This window comes from Bombus vosnesenskii, unplaced genomic scaffold (genome assembly GCF_011952255.1).
Source record: "Bombus vosnesenskii isolate JDL3184/JDL3185 unplaced genomic scaffold, Bvos_JDL3184-5_v1.1 scf7180000014579, whole genome shotgun sequence".
NCBI classification, from domain to species: Eukaryota; Metazoa; Arthropoda; class Insecta; order Hymenoptera; family Apidae; genus Bombus; species Bombus vosnesenskii.
The window spans coordinates 949,090-966,337 of record NW_022883531.1 but is presented as its reverse complement, the minus strand read 5'-3'; the positions used below and the strand labels follow the sequence as shown (position 1 = coordinate 966,337).

Genomic DNA, 17,248 nt, shown 5'->3' with positions numbered 1-17,248 from the left:
CCTGCTGAATGTGGCGCGATCGAAGTATATCGGGCCTTGAATGAAAGAAGGATTCGAACGACTGAATGAACCGAGGCATACAGCCGAGTGTATCGGACCAGCGTGCGTGGAAAGAGCGTCGTTGCGGCGTGTAGGAGCTGGCGTGGGCGAACGCACGCGTATCTGCGAGCGGTTTTTGCGTACGTTGCACGAATACACCGCAAGTTCGAGTATCTGCACGCTACACTGCCACGTCCTCTGGCTTTTCGTTACTCCGAGCAGTAAACTCGTCGAATAATTTACGCTTTTGGTGGTCTGTGGATACATTTTTTTAAGATCTTTCAACGCTGTAATTAATTCGAAATCGAGGCTGTTAAGTCGATATCTAATGGGAGATACAAAAAGTATACGCGTGTATGTCATACAAGCGACTGGAGTCAATCTGTCTCCGATCCGGAAGACAATAGGCGTATATCTGTGTTCTAAAACTGTATCGGTCGATTAAAATTCATTTGGTCATTGGAAATTGGTAACGTTTGGTGTATGAAGACAATATCGAGATCTTGGAAATGACACGGATTTCTATGCAGGAAGTTTACAGTTTACATATATATATCAGTTGTTTATATATGACATATGATATAAAAATATACATCAATTTCATTTTCCAAGTAGATAAGAGTAGATCCTTATCATCTTCGACGACCCATCTTATCGCTATAGAACAAATACTCGACAGTCCTGTAAACATCCAGCTTCCACTCGATTTAAGACATCGTGTGCTATCTGGATTCCTTGTCTCTTATAACCAAAAACTGTTCTCTGAAGTCGCCAAAAGTTAAACAGGGATCTGATGTCGATTGTAGATGCTTGACGCGCGTATCGCAGTCAGGGCCATTGAAAAGCGGGCACGCACTTCCTCGTGTATTGTGTTTCGGATGAGACTTGTCGGTAGAGCAGCCGTGAAAGTCTCATTTTCAAGGACCGATCAACGAACAAGTTTTCACGGGTTCGTGCACGAGGAACCAAAGTAAACTCGAAGAAACGAAGGCCAATTATTCTCCTGGTTACATCGTTTCGGTGCGTGTAAAATATTTTTACAAATTGATATTTATTGCATACCATCTGCAACATACAGCAACAATATGCAACAAAATGTCGCTTGTTGTTGCTTCAGTGAGAATCTTACGAGCAGTTCATGAGCGTTGTTGCGTGAAACTGGATCCGAGCGAGGGCATCTTCCACGAGTCTCTTCTCCTTAATTCGTTGCGACCGACGTGTATCGACGTTTACGCGATTGCACCCACGTGAAAGGTGCCATGCAGTGTAAATCGCGAGCAGACATGTTGGTCTCATGTAGTCGTAGCAGCATGCTTACGCTCGGGGACAAGCTTAATTCGTGTTCGCGTGTGCACGGCCGTTCGTTCATTCGACTTCATGAATGCAGCCCGCTGGAAAACCGGTGTCTCGTTTCCTTCTTCGTTCCTGCCCCTCCTCGCCGCTTTCTTGATTTCAACCGTGGACCACGATTACACGGACGCGCGAAATTACGCTCATACTCGTTCCATCGAATTCTATGTGTTCGAGTACGTCTGCGTTTGCGTTTGGCCTGTAGAAGTGGACACGTGGGCGGACTAGGTATCCGCGATATTGGTCTGCCGATTCGACGGTATGTATTTCACGAGGTCCTCGCGATAAGTAACCGTGTTCGATGCTGGTAGCCGCATTCGACGAGACTTTTTCATCTACGAATGTAGAAAACTATAGAAAACTACAGAAAAATATACAAGATATGTCAGGCATAACGAGATCAACCGACAATAAAGTTATTGCCTCTTTCACGATCGTAAAGAAACAGGGCTTCCCGACGTGATACGAGGATACTTTTATCGATCGTAACCTCGCATCGGAGGAGAGTTTAACGATCGTAGCCCGCGAGGGCCTAAATAAATTTGGCGCATCGTGTCACGTCGGTCGAACATGTTTTCTTCTCTCTTCGAAACAAGCTCTTCGTAGGACTTGTTCTGGTTCAATCGGTTCCAACGAACCATCCTCCTAGCATGCACAACGCCAGAGGTATAATTCAAGCCGCGCGAACAGAGCGTATCCGTTCGCGCGGCTGACGTTAAGAACGATGAGGTGTTATTTCTTAGCGAAAGACGCGCGCACGAGCGTATAATGATCGAGTCGAACTCGCGTTTAGTCTCGTGCCTTAGGCCTCGCGTTTGGCAATCGTAATTAGTATTTAACAGCCGAAGGGATATATTAATGCGACACACGTAGAAACGATACGTTCCGCTGGAGATTACCGCTGCCAGTTGCCTCGTATTTTCGACTGGCTTTTCACGCCTTTTACGCTCCACAAAAAGTACGCTTATCTACACAGAGTGCTTCAATGAAAATAAATTGAAAATGTAGAATAAAGCTTTTTCACGCGGCGCTTCGTTTCCTTCGCGTTAAAACTTTTTGTTCTTTACTTTCTTTCTATTTTTGCTTCGACCGTACGTCGTGGTTCCTTAAGTGGTTCCTTGTTAAGAAAGACCGTTGTGTGTATCTTTTGATCTCACATCCTGGGACGGTTTCGTAATTTCGTATTTAGAGAAGAATTGCGAAAATTTGCCAATACGTTTGGCAGGTCAGAAAAGAGTCAGATCGATGCGAAATTCACGAAGGCTGTTTCCAGGCTTGATTGTTTTTTATATTAGCGCGTTAATATCTTAGTCCGACAGGTTGGAAATTTGATTTATTCGAAACATTCTTCAAAGTATTAAATCTGGATTTTAACAGTATTCATGGATATCTATATATTCAAATAAATAGGTCGAAATTAAATAATGCGAATCGATTAAAAAGAAACTCCAAGTGAAACGTTGCGTTAACGGAACGTTGGTGCTTAACGGGTTAAACGAAAAGTCGCGTGAACGTGGCACAACACGTGAATACATATGTTGAACGAGCACGGTACGATGCCGAGCGTGTTTCCTCGGTGGTGTTACAGTACCGAGAACGGAGATAATATTTCGGGGCACGAAATTTACAGAAATTTACGACCGGTTCTTTTCTCTCTCCCGACCTCAGCTCTATCTTCCGAAATGAATCTTCGCAGCGTGGCGGGTTGCAACGGTCCGCTGACCTTAAGCTCTCTCATGAAACCGATTCGATGAATTCTGGTGGGGAGAAAACGCCAGAGTAAAGGAGTCTCTATGCTCCTACAGAAAAGATTCCTCGGCGTCTACGATCTTCCCAGGGCAACTACCTGTCGAATGACGTGGCTGAGCCGCATTTTTTCGTTCCCCTTTTCTCGTCATTAACCCCCTCGCACGACGGAATCGACCCCTCCGTCGAGCGAATTCCTTCGAGGAATCCGCACCATTCTACGCAGCCACTGAAATTCCACGACGAGTGGAATCTTTGTCTTTCTTGCTCGCGAGACTTCGCTGCTCGAAAATGGTCCACTGGTTCTCGAGCCGCAGCGTTCGACTTTCACGTATATTAACAGCTTCAAGACGATAAAAAGAAAAAAATAAGGTAAGTAAGTACCTACGCAAGGAGAAATCTTTGGACTGGAGATCCTCTAAGACGTTTATTAGTAGACGGCGGATTTTTTTTTTATATATTGCATTTTTATTAGCGGTCAGCTAAAATAGCGTATTTTATAGGCTAATATGGTATTTTAAAGAACTGCTATTCCTAAATCCAATAACAAGACCTCTTTATCTTCTCTTCGAGTCTGCTGGCAAATTTCTTTCGAGTCTTTTATCGTTTTGTAATATTTTGCGTAATATATTTCATGGATACAAGTAATAATACTTAAGTAGAGGCATGCTTTATCCATTAGAAATTCTGACGAACAGTCTACTTTCACATTCTACATTCTGTACGTTACTGCATCTTCAAATTTTCCATAAATTCGTAAAAATCCGCGACGTAACGATCGGCGATAAAGATGCATGAAAAGTAGTTTAAGTTGAAACGAGGCACACTTTCCACTACCATTTAATCGCGGCCATTGAGAGATTCTGGTACCTAGACCCGAATAAAGTACACCGCAACGGTGCCGCAGGAAATTCGTACGTGGGCGAACAATCTCGTCGCATCGTCTCCTATCGTAACGAACGATTTAACGTTTAACATTGCCCACGCACCCAATTGTACCTAATGCGTCGGTAGAGCTTGAAGTAACGCGAATAATTTCCTCTCATCGGCCCTTCGGCATGCCGTTCGACATCGTGCCAACCATGCTATAAATAGTTTTGACACTTTTGCGTTCGATGTGTAATTACACCTTGTTTTCACTCGAACCTCTTGCTACCGTTACTTTGATTACAATTGACAATTTAACACTTTAATTATTTTAAGTATTAAATAAACTGCATTGAATCATATTCCCAAATGACTATATCGCTAAATATATAATCCATTTCTAATTACGTACATCAAACATCAGGAAACAATATCGCAATTTTAATTAATTAATTGTAAAACTCTAAGTTTTGCCTGTACGAGTGACGAATAGAGGAGATCCCTACAAAAGCAATAGCAGTCTTCAAAAAGATCGATGGTTCTTGAATATTCTTTATAAAATTTTGTACATCCGTGCAATTTTCGTATTTTTCCACAAAAAAATTTACATACGAGTGGTTGACGAAAAAACGCGAAACTAAAGAGCGGATCGATGGACGACGGCTCGGTTATGTACTACGTACGAGCATAAAGGTGTGTATATCGCACCTTTCCACGTAGGCCAGTGTGGCGGATGCGGGTGGGCGGACCGGGATCTGACTTGTGGCGGTGCAACGAAGCCGGAGAGCCCACGCTGAAACGAGCATCGGTAATTAAACGAGCACTTCGCCACGAACCCGTCGTTTTTAACGGAGAATCGGTCTGCCCGACACGACGCGCGACGATTTGTTCCCTGATGGCAGAAGTTGCGCCATTTTTGCGCGGTTGGTGCATTCAGAATCGACATCCTCGATACTTTATCGCGTCCCATCGAACGCACAACTATAATTAACCGGCTGCAACCACTTACCGTTGCTCTCCTCTCTCTCTCTCTCTCCTTCGCACTATTTACCTGTTGTTATTAAGAAGTTACTTTAAATTACCTACATTCTCAGTTGTATCTACATACATATCATATATAGGATCTTTAACTAATTCTATTATTAATTCGAGATTCTTAGATTTGCTGGAACACGTGGTAATTCCAAACTTTTCAATTACGAATACGTTTTGTAAAAATTACCTATTACATTTTTAACTTAAAACTCCGTAACTCGAGATTCAGTTTAGAAGTTTTATTATACATCTGCGAGACGATGAGAATATTCAATCGCCCATGGATTTTCGACGAAAACGCACGATGTACGGTATCATGCGTATTCGACGGGCCACCGAAACCATGCTACAGAGTGTGCCACGTCGCAGAGGGTTCTTTTTGCTCGAGGGAGAGCGTACCTCGTGTCGAGACCCGTATAAGGACCGACTTGCACGGTACAACACACCGGGTTCTCGGCCTCCTGCCTTCCAGTACACAGGATCCGCTATACTCCGGTATCGATACCAGCTATCTCATCGCAGGATCATGCGTAGTTAATTTGTCGTAGCTCCCTCTTCGACTACCGGCCTTTTTTCCTTCGATAATGCCTGCTAAGAAGTACCTAAATCAGAGGTAGTTATGGTCAATTATATACCTCACTCTTTTTAAACCTTGGTCTTTTATCGACTTGGCTTCGTCAACGTCAGTTATGTGCGCAGCGTTGCCCTTATATTACGGTAAGAATATATACGGTATAGTAATAAGTTATGGTAACGATAGGAAGTAAGTCTTAAGTTAAGTGGGTTTTTATTCGTTAAGGGCAGTTTCATGAATAGCCTCGGTAAAGTATCGAAAGAGCGTAGAAATATTTTCGCACGTGGATCGTGAAATTGGTATATACATGATGCTTTATTCTTCTGGTTATATGTTTTCGCCGAAAAAAAGAATAACCTGAAATATCTAAAATATACAACGTGCTTTATAAGTTCACGTGATTCACAACGAAAGGGTGGTTCACGCAATCAACATGTATGTCCTAATCCTCACCCTATATTTTTTCTACAAAATCCAACCTCTTTTCCCCTTATATGTCATTTGGGTTTAAAGTCTGATCATGTATACAGTGGCTTCTCTCCCATTTTTCCCCGGGAGGGATCGACCATTGCGTGCGACTGGAACCTGTTACATGCGCGCACACGGGAGTCGTAAGACCCGCAAAGCGACACGTAATAATACGGCTGGTAGGCTGAGTGGTGGGCTGCTCGTACTTACGTACGCAATATACGACACATACACGCTCCACGTACGTGGAGGAGCTACTTTAACCTGTTCGTCGTGGCGCACGAGAGATCGGGTCACCCTGGGAGAGGGGCATCGCTCGAAGGAACGAACGCGGCGCGGCGGCGGCGAGAAAGGATCGACGAAGGCTCTCTCGTGATCGCCGACTAGAGCAAGGATAAAGAAGAATTCTGAATGCAACCAAGACGACGATTCGTTTCCTGGAACACCTTTTTATCCTCTTCTCCGCGGCGTCGGCAGGATCACTCTTCGAAACCTCCTCGATTCGACATCAAACGTGTACTATGCAGATATTGTGCATATCGAACAGACGAGAAAGTAGAAAGTGGCGTGGTAGAGGGAGGACGACGATGTAAGATTGAATCCTAGACCAGCTTCACCTGCTTCGTAAATCGAGCTGCGGCGTGTCTGCTTTAAGATTCGTTCTGATTAATCAACTCGCTTGAATTCAAGCTTGGGTTCGTACAAGATACTCGAATCGAGCAACTTGCATTTAAATGAACTGACGTCGTGAAATAGATAAGTACTTAAAATGACGTCAAAGGAGATTGTATATATTTACATGATCGTATATAAGTATAAAATTCGGTCTAACAGAAATTCACGCTTAAATCCGTGTAATTTGAGTTCATGCTGTTTGGTTAAGGTTTAAGGAAATAACTGAAAGAACTTCGAAATTAGTATGTTCGCGATCGGATCCTTGATTTTATTTGAGCTTCAGATTTGTTTGAGTTCTGATCCTCGAGTTGTTTTGAATTTTGACCAGGCTGTTACATGACGTGGTGGTGGGCGTACGAGCATTGAACGCGTGGAGAACGCGAGTACGCGTCCTTTCAACGCTACTTCCGTTAAACGTCGCGCAGTTAGCACCTTCTGGTGGGCGAACGAGAGTATCCGCGGTTGCGTGATCACATATCATCCTTCTCCTTGGACTAGAGTTTCTACTGCTACTACAACCTTTTTTAATAATTTATTTATGTATTTATTTATAAGCATTTATGTATATTCCTGTTTATAAGTCATTGGGTAGTTGCCGATAGTAATTTTGTACGTAATGAGAGTATTTTTTGGCGTTATATTTTAGCGTTTTGCTATTTATTTCCATTCGTGTGTGTGTTTAACTCGTATTATTCCTTCGTGTTTTGCATCTAGTAAACTAACACAGAAACGGCACAAATATTGTAGTAATATATTTCTTAAAACAGTTAGAAGATTGTTTCTCGCACTACACCGATTTTTCTGTATCTAATTTTTATGTATATACCTACAATTTCTTTTTTATGATTGTCTTAAGGACTATCTACGAAATATAAGAAAATCAATATTCCACTAGTTTGTATGTTCGTTCGGGAACAAGTTATATAGGTTCGTTTAGAACCAATCAGACCTAAGTAAGTCTCCTTTAGCTGAGGAATAGTTGGACCAAAAATGGATCAAATAACAGCAACTGTCTCGTAATTGTCCGATGTGCATAGACTACTGATCTTTAGGTGTCCTGGTTTTCGATGCGTACCGTGCAAGGACTTCGAGGGACTTTGCAATCTTTGCATACACGTGCTAGATCTGAATGCGTTCACGCCTGCTGGATAAACGAGCGGCCGCGGCCGTGTCAACTTCTCGGCATTGGACGGTTGAACAACAGTAGCATTCCCTGCAGCGTGCTATTACCACTCGATACTAGCCGTAACTTTGTTTTATTAAATAAACCAGTGGTTGCGCAATCGTCTTGCGTGCGCGCTTTCTGCGCCGTGAATTCGAGCCGAGTGATCGAGCTTCGGGAAAAGAACGGCAGCAACGCAATTTTCTTGCCGTGTTAGATGTTTAATGATACAAAGTGTGAGGTATGAACTCGTTTTGAATCAGTTTGTAGAGTTGCACCATCGAATTTTAAGGAAGGAAACGCACAAACTTTCTTCTCGTTCAACAAGAAGCAATATAAAGAACGAAGTACATCTTTTTCCTTTTAAGAAAATACTTTTGATCGATCTTGGAGAATTGAATTTGCTTTGAGCCAATCTGCATTGCATAATTAACACTTTCTATATTCGATGGCTATGTTACTTCAGTCGGATGATTCAGCTTCAGGAAAAGAACTGCTGAAACATAGTTTGTCTGCCGTGTTCGATGTTTGATGGTATAAAGTATGAAATAGCTCTGTTAAATCTCCGGGATTCAATCTCTGTATGTACAATTAACATTCGCTCGAGTGGTTATAACATAATATTTAAATTACGTGAGCAAGTTTCATGAATACGACGGAATGGAGTATCTTTGTCGGACTTTTAGAGATAAAATTTATTTTCCATTAATTTGTATTGTATCGCGCAATTAAGAATCTAGATATTAAGAAGTGTGATTTTTGGAATGTATACTTGGATATGGAAATTTCTCTTACAACGAAAAGACTCCGAAAGACAGCGAAAAAAAATATAAACAGCAAAATTCTGAACAGTCCTAAAGAAACATCGTCTTATGCAATGACAGGAAGAGGCACGATCTTGTCCTTGACCAGGCCGAGCCTCGAAACCATTCTCATCTCCCGCAGACTCCGATATCCCTATTTGAATCGACCTATATGTTCAGTGGCACAATTAAAATTCCCTCCAAAGTAAAAAAGGAGCAGACCCAAAAGAAAAACGTAGACCAAGAAGAAAAAGATCGTGTGGAGCTACGGGAGCGCAGGCTGGCCTGCTTGAAGAAGCAGAAGACTCGATAGAATTGAAGGAAACGCGCATGCGCGCACGCTAAGACCAGACATCGGAGCAGCTCGATGGAAGAACGACCGTGAGGATCGGGACAAGTCGTCGGGTATAACCAGCGTCTATCCAGTCAAGCCAGTCGACCGGTCGACCAATCAGCCAATCAGGCGTCATGCGAGTCGACCGGCGCTCGAGGTGGAGTGCTCGTGTCTACCAGTCGGTGCTCGACCAGCGTTCTCGGAGCATGTACTCGCGTTAATAACGTTTGTCCTCGAGCGTTTTCCAGTACGTTTGTTGCTTTGGCGTGGTCGCGCGGGAACTGTTTCAGTTACAGTGCGTTGATCGATCGTATTAAATAAGAAATAAAATGAGAAATTCGTGTCAAGGAAAAGAACATCCTTGTGATCCGTCGTTTCTCTCGATTGAGGAATCTTCAAAGAATTGCTGAAGGAATAGCCAGTCGTGTATAATTGTTAGCGTTAATATTTCGAGAATTCTCGTTCTAGTGTCGAGGAACGAACCGAGTGACTGTGTTTGTGACTTTACGATGAAAGAAACGAGTTTACCAGTGGATTAAGGCGCCTCATAAACCCGCTCGAAGCAACGCCATGGCGCCCCCAGACAGGCACAGATCCCCGAGACCAGGCTCGGGGCTCAGCCTCTCCGTGCTCGGTGAGTTTACACCCGAGATTCTTCAGTTTCTCTATTCTTCGTTGATTCGGTCCGTGGTTCTTTGGAAGCTATTGGTAGCAACCTTTCACAAAGGCGTCGGCCCTGGTTCCCAGGACTTTTCAAGCGAGACCTGGAATCGATGGGAGAAACGATTCGTCCGTGGAATAAGTATCTAAAGACGTTTCACGAGAGATCGGCCGTAGATGAAGCTGTGTTCAACAAAGTGTCGCTGATTTGATCTAGAAACGGTCTCGGGTTTACCGCTAACTGCAAACAAGGGATTACAGTTTCCCGAAGTTAACGGGAAATAGGATAAACTTGTTACGCTCTGTTCGAGATAATTTTGTAACCCTTGACCAGTAAAATCCAATAAGTTTTTAAGTAAGCTTTACACTTTGAAGCTTTCATATATAAAATGTTTTCATTAACGAATTTTCTAGTAAAATGCTGTGATTATTCGATAAGTATACAAATAGTTTTCTTTTGTTTTATTATAAATTTCGATGTAAAAATACCAATACTCAATGTGATTTTATAATATCTTCGACGGAAAATAGTTACGTACAAAAGTGTATAAATAAAAGGAAGAATAATCATGTATAATTAAAAGAAATATAAAAATAAGATTGCATATACTTAAGTTAAGAAACATACATTATACATACATAGATGTATCTTCTTCGCTTAAATTTCTATATTCAAGCTAAAAATAAGGGTTTGCAAACCAACGGCAGACCCGTATAAGGAATTAACGTGCGATTACAAGGCAAGAAGCCGAGCTGGCGTTAACGATTAGAGCAGGTGTAGGACTTTTTATTTTACCAACGTACACGCACCCTTATCTTCTATACGATCGTCTGCAAACGACGTGAAATTAACCATCGAGCGAGTCGCGACGCCACAAAGCGAGCTTTACGTGCGTCCTTGATTTCTCGATGTTAGACTAAGTGCTTCGCGACACGAAAACTTCGTTAACGCGCGGGATGGTTTTAATTAGAGTGGAATGCAACCAGATTCGTGGGATTCGCGAAGAATGCCGACACTGACGAGCTCGAATGGCGCTTAGATTGCGCGCCGTCTCTTATCATCGACGACACGATTGCGGTCTCCGTGAGTTTCTTTAAATCACCCGTTACAAGGTCGCCAATAGCGTGTCTCGCGTTCCTGATAATCCTCCTTGGAGTGTTTTCAGCTAATCTCACGACTTTTTTATGTTCTCTCTTTGATTCGTGCCTTTTCTCCTTTTGTTTCTCTTTCGAGCAAGTTTAGAACGGACGAAGATTCTGAATTTGCGAGCGTATAACACGAAATGAAGGAGAGTCTACGTCGCTCGTAATGAAGGGTTGCCAGGAACAGCTCGACTTCCAGCGAGATCACTGTAATTTTTTCGTCCGAAGGCTCGAAACCGACGCGATACAATTTTTTTCTCAGACGCCTTGATGTTTTTGAATTCGTTGAATCTTCCGTATGACTAAAGGGAAAACTACGTATCTACAGAATCAAAGACATGCAGATTTATTTTTTCCAATGACTGAAATTTCGCTTAGAAGGTTTTCCCTCGAAATTCCTCTTGGAAAACCTTGACAATTTTCGCTATTTTCTGCATCAATAATAGAACTTTTTCTTTTCTCTAAATCGATGATTGCTATTCATCGATCACGGTGCATCCTCGTTACGTCATAATGTACACCGCCTCAGGGACGTTATCGTTGGTGCATCGCGATAAATGACTCATTGGTCGCATCAGTCGCCGAGAAGATGTTAACATTGCCCCTGGACGGTCACCGTCTTCTGCGAACGGAAAACTGGTCGTGTAGACGAGCGATGGAGTAGTCGCGCTTCTGCAACGGAGTGGAACCGGCCACTTCCGTTTTCGGTACGCGCGTCCGACTGGTTCCCAGGAAACTTATTATTTCGAAAAAGGGGCAACCGACCGACGTTGCTTGCCATCAGCTCGGTCAACAGCCACCTGTTGCACCCAATTAAATGGCGTAATTGACGCTTGCTTTTTGGAGCGTGACAGAACGCTTACGTTTCTACGGACAGTCTGTTATTATTTTCATTTACCGATTCACTTTTCGCTTTTCTTTCTTTACTCCTCGCACCTCCGTTTTGATTTTTCTACCTTTCCTTTTCACTTTTATTCTTGATTCTTTGTACTTGGCTCATTCTACCTCTAAATTTATATAAAAATACAACAGTTGAATTTCGATATTTGAAAAAGAACGCCTAATGATAAGATAAAAAGAATTTAATTTCCTGAACTCAGATATGCCTATTATTTTCGTAGAAAAATAATTGGAAGATGATTTCTCTCACTATTCTGCCATTTTTAGTGACATCGTTCATATTTCCTTTTATTCTTATATTTACATAGGTGGAATAATATAGATGTATGATCAACAGTAGAATTTAATTAACGTGTCCAACTATTGAAATTTTACATATGAATGACACCATTTTGAAAAGCGTAAAAGAAAATTCTAGATTAATTTAAGTTGATTGAAAATTCTGCTTAATTTCCTACGACGGTAAGCTATCTCGAAGCTATCACCTCGAAGATTTACTTTCTTCCTAACATATTTGTACAGTGTATTTTATCTCTAAGATTCAATTTCGTTCGCTTTTATTTATCTTATACTTTCTCGTCCCACAAAAAGCAAACATACGCTATCGTCAATTTTCTGCTAAGTGAAACGATTTTCCAGCCCTTGCTGTTTTGTACTTCCTCGTTGCTCAACTGGACTGAAAATCGTAATGGTGTAAGCGAACATTTTAAGAATTTCAAATCATTTATTTCCCTTCATCGTTCCTTTAGTTTCATAATTAAGCTGTAACTTTATTCCCTGCCACGATACATTTTCACACGGCTTCCAGAAATATAATCAACTCTTTCTAATGATAAACGGTAAATAATGTGTTGAAAATTGAAATGAAAATTGGCAGTGGACTGACTTAGATCGCTACGATTTTTAACTTTATAATTCTCTTTAATTCTATGTTGTTTCACGTGGTAATTAACAATGTAGTCTGTTTATGTAGACAAGAACGTGAAGAAAATTGTAAAGAGAGAAAGAATTACGTCTTCGATATCGATCCCTTGGACAGGCGTTGAGTCGTCGACTGACAATTGACCTCATACGGCGTTGTATTTGCAATGGACGCGTTCGTGGTTGCACGTCATCGACAGGAACTACCAGCTTCATTGAAAATACACACCGTACAGTACTGGTCGGTCCGGTGCCAGTCGATGAATCAGACTTCACGCGACACCGATCGTCACGCGTCTCTTTCGATCGAAAAAGAATTCCATCGCGTGTGTGAAATTCACGCGCGCCGTCTTGTGTAACAATAAACTTTGAACGAGACGCGACGAACCTTCTCCATCTTTATTTCAAACGTCTTTACGCCATTCCACCTCATTTGCATAACCAAGATCCATTTCGTTAAGTCAAAATTTTCTATTCTTTTTTACGTTAGGTATTTACCTTTTTCTGGAAATGAATCGTTATAAATTGATATTTTGATAATGAACACAAGAATAGAAAGTGGGACTAAGGCTCATCTAAAAGTGTCTTGATGTGTATGAAGTACTTCAGTTTGTATAATTTGAATGTTTACCATTGATTGAATATTGCTTCCTATATCAAGTACTTGATTCCAGATATGTTATACAGGGTGGTTGGTAACTGGTGGTACAAGCGGAAAGGAGGCGATTCTGCGCGAAAAAAGAAGTCGAAAATATAGAATAAGGATTTTTCGTTTGAGGCTTTGTTTTCGAGAAAATCGACTTTGAATTTTTGCTCGGTACGCGTGCGGTACGTTATAACGGATCTCACTGTAGATCGTTGTCTCGATGGAAAAGTTAAAAAAAAAAAAATAAAAAAAATTTATTCTATATTTTCGACTTCTTTTTTCGCGTAGAATCACCCCCTTTCCGCTTGTACCATCAGTTACCAACCTCCCTGTATATTTTTGTATCGTTACATTTCTCATAAATGATCAAACACATATAGTCTAACAATAATTATAGTTGACACGAAAACGACCACTAATCGACGTGAATAAGCAGACAAATGTCAAAAGCCTTAGGATTCATTCAGATAAATCGTTATCCAACATAGAAAACCTGTCGTTTCAGCTAAAACGCTTTTCGCCCCGAGATTTATGTTGCAATCGATGAAACGAGACAGCGTGCGACAGATTGCAAACCGGGTAAAGCCGGCATGCACAAATTAAATCATTCGCTTGATTCTTTCTCCAGTCAGCTTGTCCTGTCCTTTACCCCTCGCCATTTGTAGCGGCCATTCTTTCGCTCGAGGCTGCTTAACCGCGAACAAGATCCAGTTTCCGCGACTTCCTGTTCCACGTATTCGTATATTCTCTTCCCTCTTTCGTTTTTCCAACGACCGCGACCGTCGTCGTTTAATTGGCCGCGTAGATTATGAATGAATCCTACTATACGGAAACGTTGATCGTATTTCGTAAGGTGTTCTCTTTTTTCTGTTTCTACGTTTCTCTTTCTAAAGTTTCATCGATTGACAAGTTGAAACACGTTCGACGTGTTTCACAAAGATTACGCAACCGTCACGGGCATTTGGAAGTTCGATTCCGGCCAATGATCACAGGTCCCACGCGATTTCAACCGCGATACCGACACTTCGCGCCCGTTATTATAGGTCACCGTTATCTTTCTATGAATCTCGATAAGTTACGACCGATAAACCCAGCCGGTTACAGAGAACGAGTCGCGCGAATCGCCTTCAAACGATAATTGCACCCCCGCTTTCCTCTCTTTCGATGAAATCCTACTCTACTCGACGTTATCCAATTTTTTCCTGGAATTTGTAGAAAAATGTTGATGTCTGATAAAGACTTCAAGATTCTCGGAGAATTTAGAAATTTGCAAAACTCGACAAAGATCTAGAGGTTCTTAGAGAATTGTAGAAAGCTTTAGAATCCTAGATCTTTCGTAGCAAGACAAGTTTCTGCCTTTTTTCTCACTGCAACTTTAAAACACAAAAAATGAGGCCCATGGGAAAAAGATGAAATCGGAAGATAAACAAGTAAAAATTATCTTCCTTCCATTCCAATCTCGAAAGATAAAAATAGGGCACTTTTGAAGTGATATAAAAACTTTAAATGTCCATGCCGATGAAACTGGTTTAATTTTAAACCTGTGGCTCAGACGAGGATCCAATGATCGCGGATTAGTGAGGTCGCGGCGATTCATCGCGTTGCCAGACGTCGAGAGGCCAACGGACTTCCTACTCGGCTACATCGGCTATTAACTTGGCAGGTTTCTGAGAATGGACGTCCCAGACGCGACTGGTAGGACTGGTGTGTCCGCTCTCGACCCTTCGCCTCTATTCTTGCCCCATCACCGACCAGACGGAGACCCATGAGCTCGCATATACACACGTTTGGTATCCTATGCCTCCGAACAGGTCAGGGAAAGGCTGTAAAGCACGGCAGAGTATGACACTTTCCAGCAGCGGCTGCTATTGTTAGCGGATATATTTTCTGGACGACGCGACGGGGAATGCACCGACTGCGCGGACAACGGGTCTCGAAGGACGTGTTCGTTCGTCTGAATCGACTAAAGGCAAATAAAATCGTTGTCGAAGAGAAAGAAGATTTCTGCGACGCAGATGGTGGAAGATCTTTGGAATATTAAGGTCTGCCGGGAAAATCAATGGAATGTCGAGGAAATTGGGGAAAGTGATAAAAGTTCATTGAAGTGAAAAATTCAGTGGAGTAAAGAATTAAATAAAGAGAGAAACGAAGGAAGAGATAGAAATATATTGTAAAGATTAGGGTGGTGGAGAGGAATTTATGACATGGAGGATGGAATTCGATTGGGGATAGAATTTAATGGAAAAAGATAATTTCTTTTGCGCGAGGAGAAATAAAATATTCGAAAAGTGTTATCGGGTTTTAATTATCGGAATTTTTCTAGTTATTGCTGTGTATTAATTTAGGGACAGATATTTGGATTGGGATAATTAACCTAATCAAAATATCTAGCTGAACGTTGTCCTAAATATTACACTGCGAACTTTTTTTTTCTTTTTTTTATTTATTAAAATTTACAATCCATTCTCGCATTGAGAATTTTCAGTAATTAACACTGCGAACTTAATGCGCAAACTGATATTTCTTTAACTCAGTTTGAGTCACCGACCCAGTCATATTTTTCTATGGTTAACAAATTTCTTAAACTCGAACAATGACTATGAAATCCTGAACAAAAGATCATAAGACAGAAGCGATTCAAGAATAATCGTGCTTATTTTCGGGATCGTTAAATTTTCCAAATTTATTTGACTAAGAATCCTCAAATTTCCTCAGTGAAACGAAGCATTAAGAGTTTCATTCTCAAGTAACTTTCATATTCAGAAATCATTCCCAGACGGCATACAACCAAGATCCCGAGCCAGTCAATATATTCGAAATCGGTAACAACCGAACGACAGGGACTAACAATCACGCAGAAAGATCGTGAAAGGAAAAAACCAATTTCCCGTACGTCACCGCCGTACCTCTTTTCTTTTCTGGTTCACGAAACACGCGTGGGATTGCGATGGAATAAAATTCTCATTAACTCGGAGCGAGAACGAACAGGAGTTTTCGGATGCACGAGAAAGTGAGTCACAGCTGACGGTTCTGAGATCAGCGCTGTTTCGAGGTCAGGATACGCGTGTTTAAAATGCATCGTGCGCCTTACTCCATCCTTTCTTCCCGCAATCGTTTCTTTCTGCTTTCGTTCGTACGTAAGAAGGAGAGGATGAAAAAAAAGGGTTTGACGAGTCCTCTCGCGTGTCCGTTCTTCTTTGATCGTGTTGCTTCGAAGAAGACGGGTTCACGGCGCTACCCTCGACGCTTTTGTGCGATGCGAGCCTCCTCCTCGAAGTGCAGGATACGAACGCTTACGGTCACGCAGCGGGATACACACAGGTGCGTGTGTTTCGCAAGCATCCACTCGTAAAGCCCAAGACTCGTAAAGATATCGACAAACTAAACTAAGTTACGATAAGCAAAGCTAAGTTTGAAAACATTTGCTTCGATGCATCTATACTGAAACGTTCCCATCGCTCCTGATTAAAAATACGCGATGCTTTGCTTAGTATAGCTTAATTTGACTTGCTGATGGATCTCCGGCTTAATCCACCCAAAATTCAAGCTTTTACGATTCCATCGAAACGAGTGGATTTTCGAAACATGGAGTCAGCCATGAATACAAAAGATAGGTAGCTCGAACAAGTAAATTGTTTTGAGATTTTTCGTTAGAGTTAAGGTGAAAGGGTATAAGATATCTTTAATTATTGATAGATTATTTCAATAAAAATACAAATTCAAGAATGAAATTTTGTTTGCAACTTACCTAAGGATTAATTTATATTTTTCTTTGCCAAACATCGACATTTAACGTTACATAATTTTGGTATCATTCTATGTAGCTGGTCTAACTGTATAATTAATTTACTATACAGTTACCTGCAGCAAAGTAAAAATAGATCATTTCGGAGCGAACAGATAAAGCGTGACTAGTAAACGAGGG

At 41.6% G+C, this 17,248-nt stretch overlaps 1 protein-coding gene across 3 annotated transcripts in view; it reads left to right on the top strand.

Moving 5' to 3' along the window:
- Positions 1-17,248, top strand: part of LOC117240150 (protein TANC2-like) — a 47,537-nt gene that overhangs the window by 13,258 nt on the left and 17,031 nt on the right. Inside the window, exon 1 of one of the 3 annotated variants that reach the window (XM_033506042.1) lies at positions 9,101-9,687. The exons of the other annotated variants lie outside the window; for them this stretch is intronic. Within the exon in view, the coding sequence (XP_033361933.1) occupies positions 9,624-9,687 (64 nt within the window). The 5' untranslated portion in view covers positions 9,101-9,623. Of the gene's footprint in view, positions 1-9,100; positions 9,688-17,248 lie in introns of those variants that run through there. 3 annotated transcript variants of the gene reach the window in all.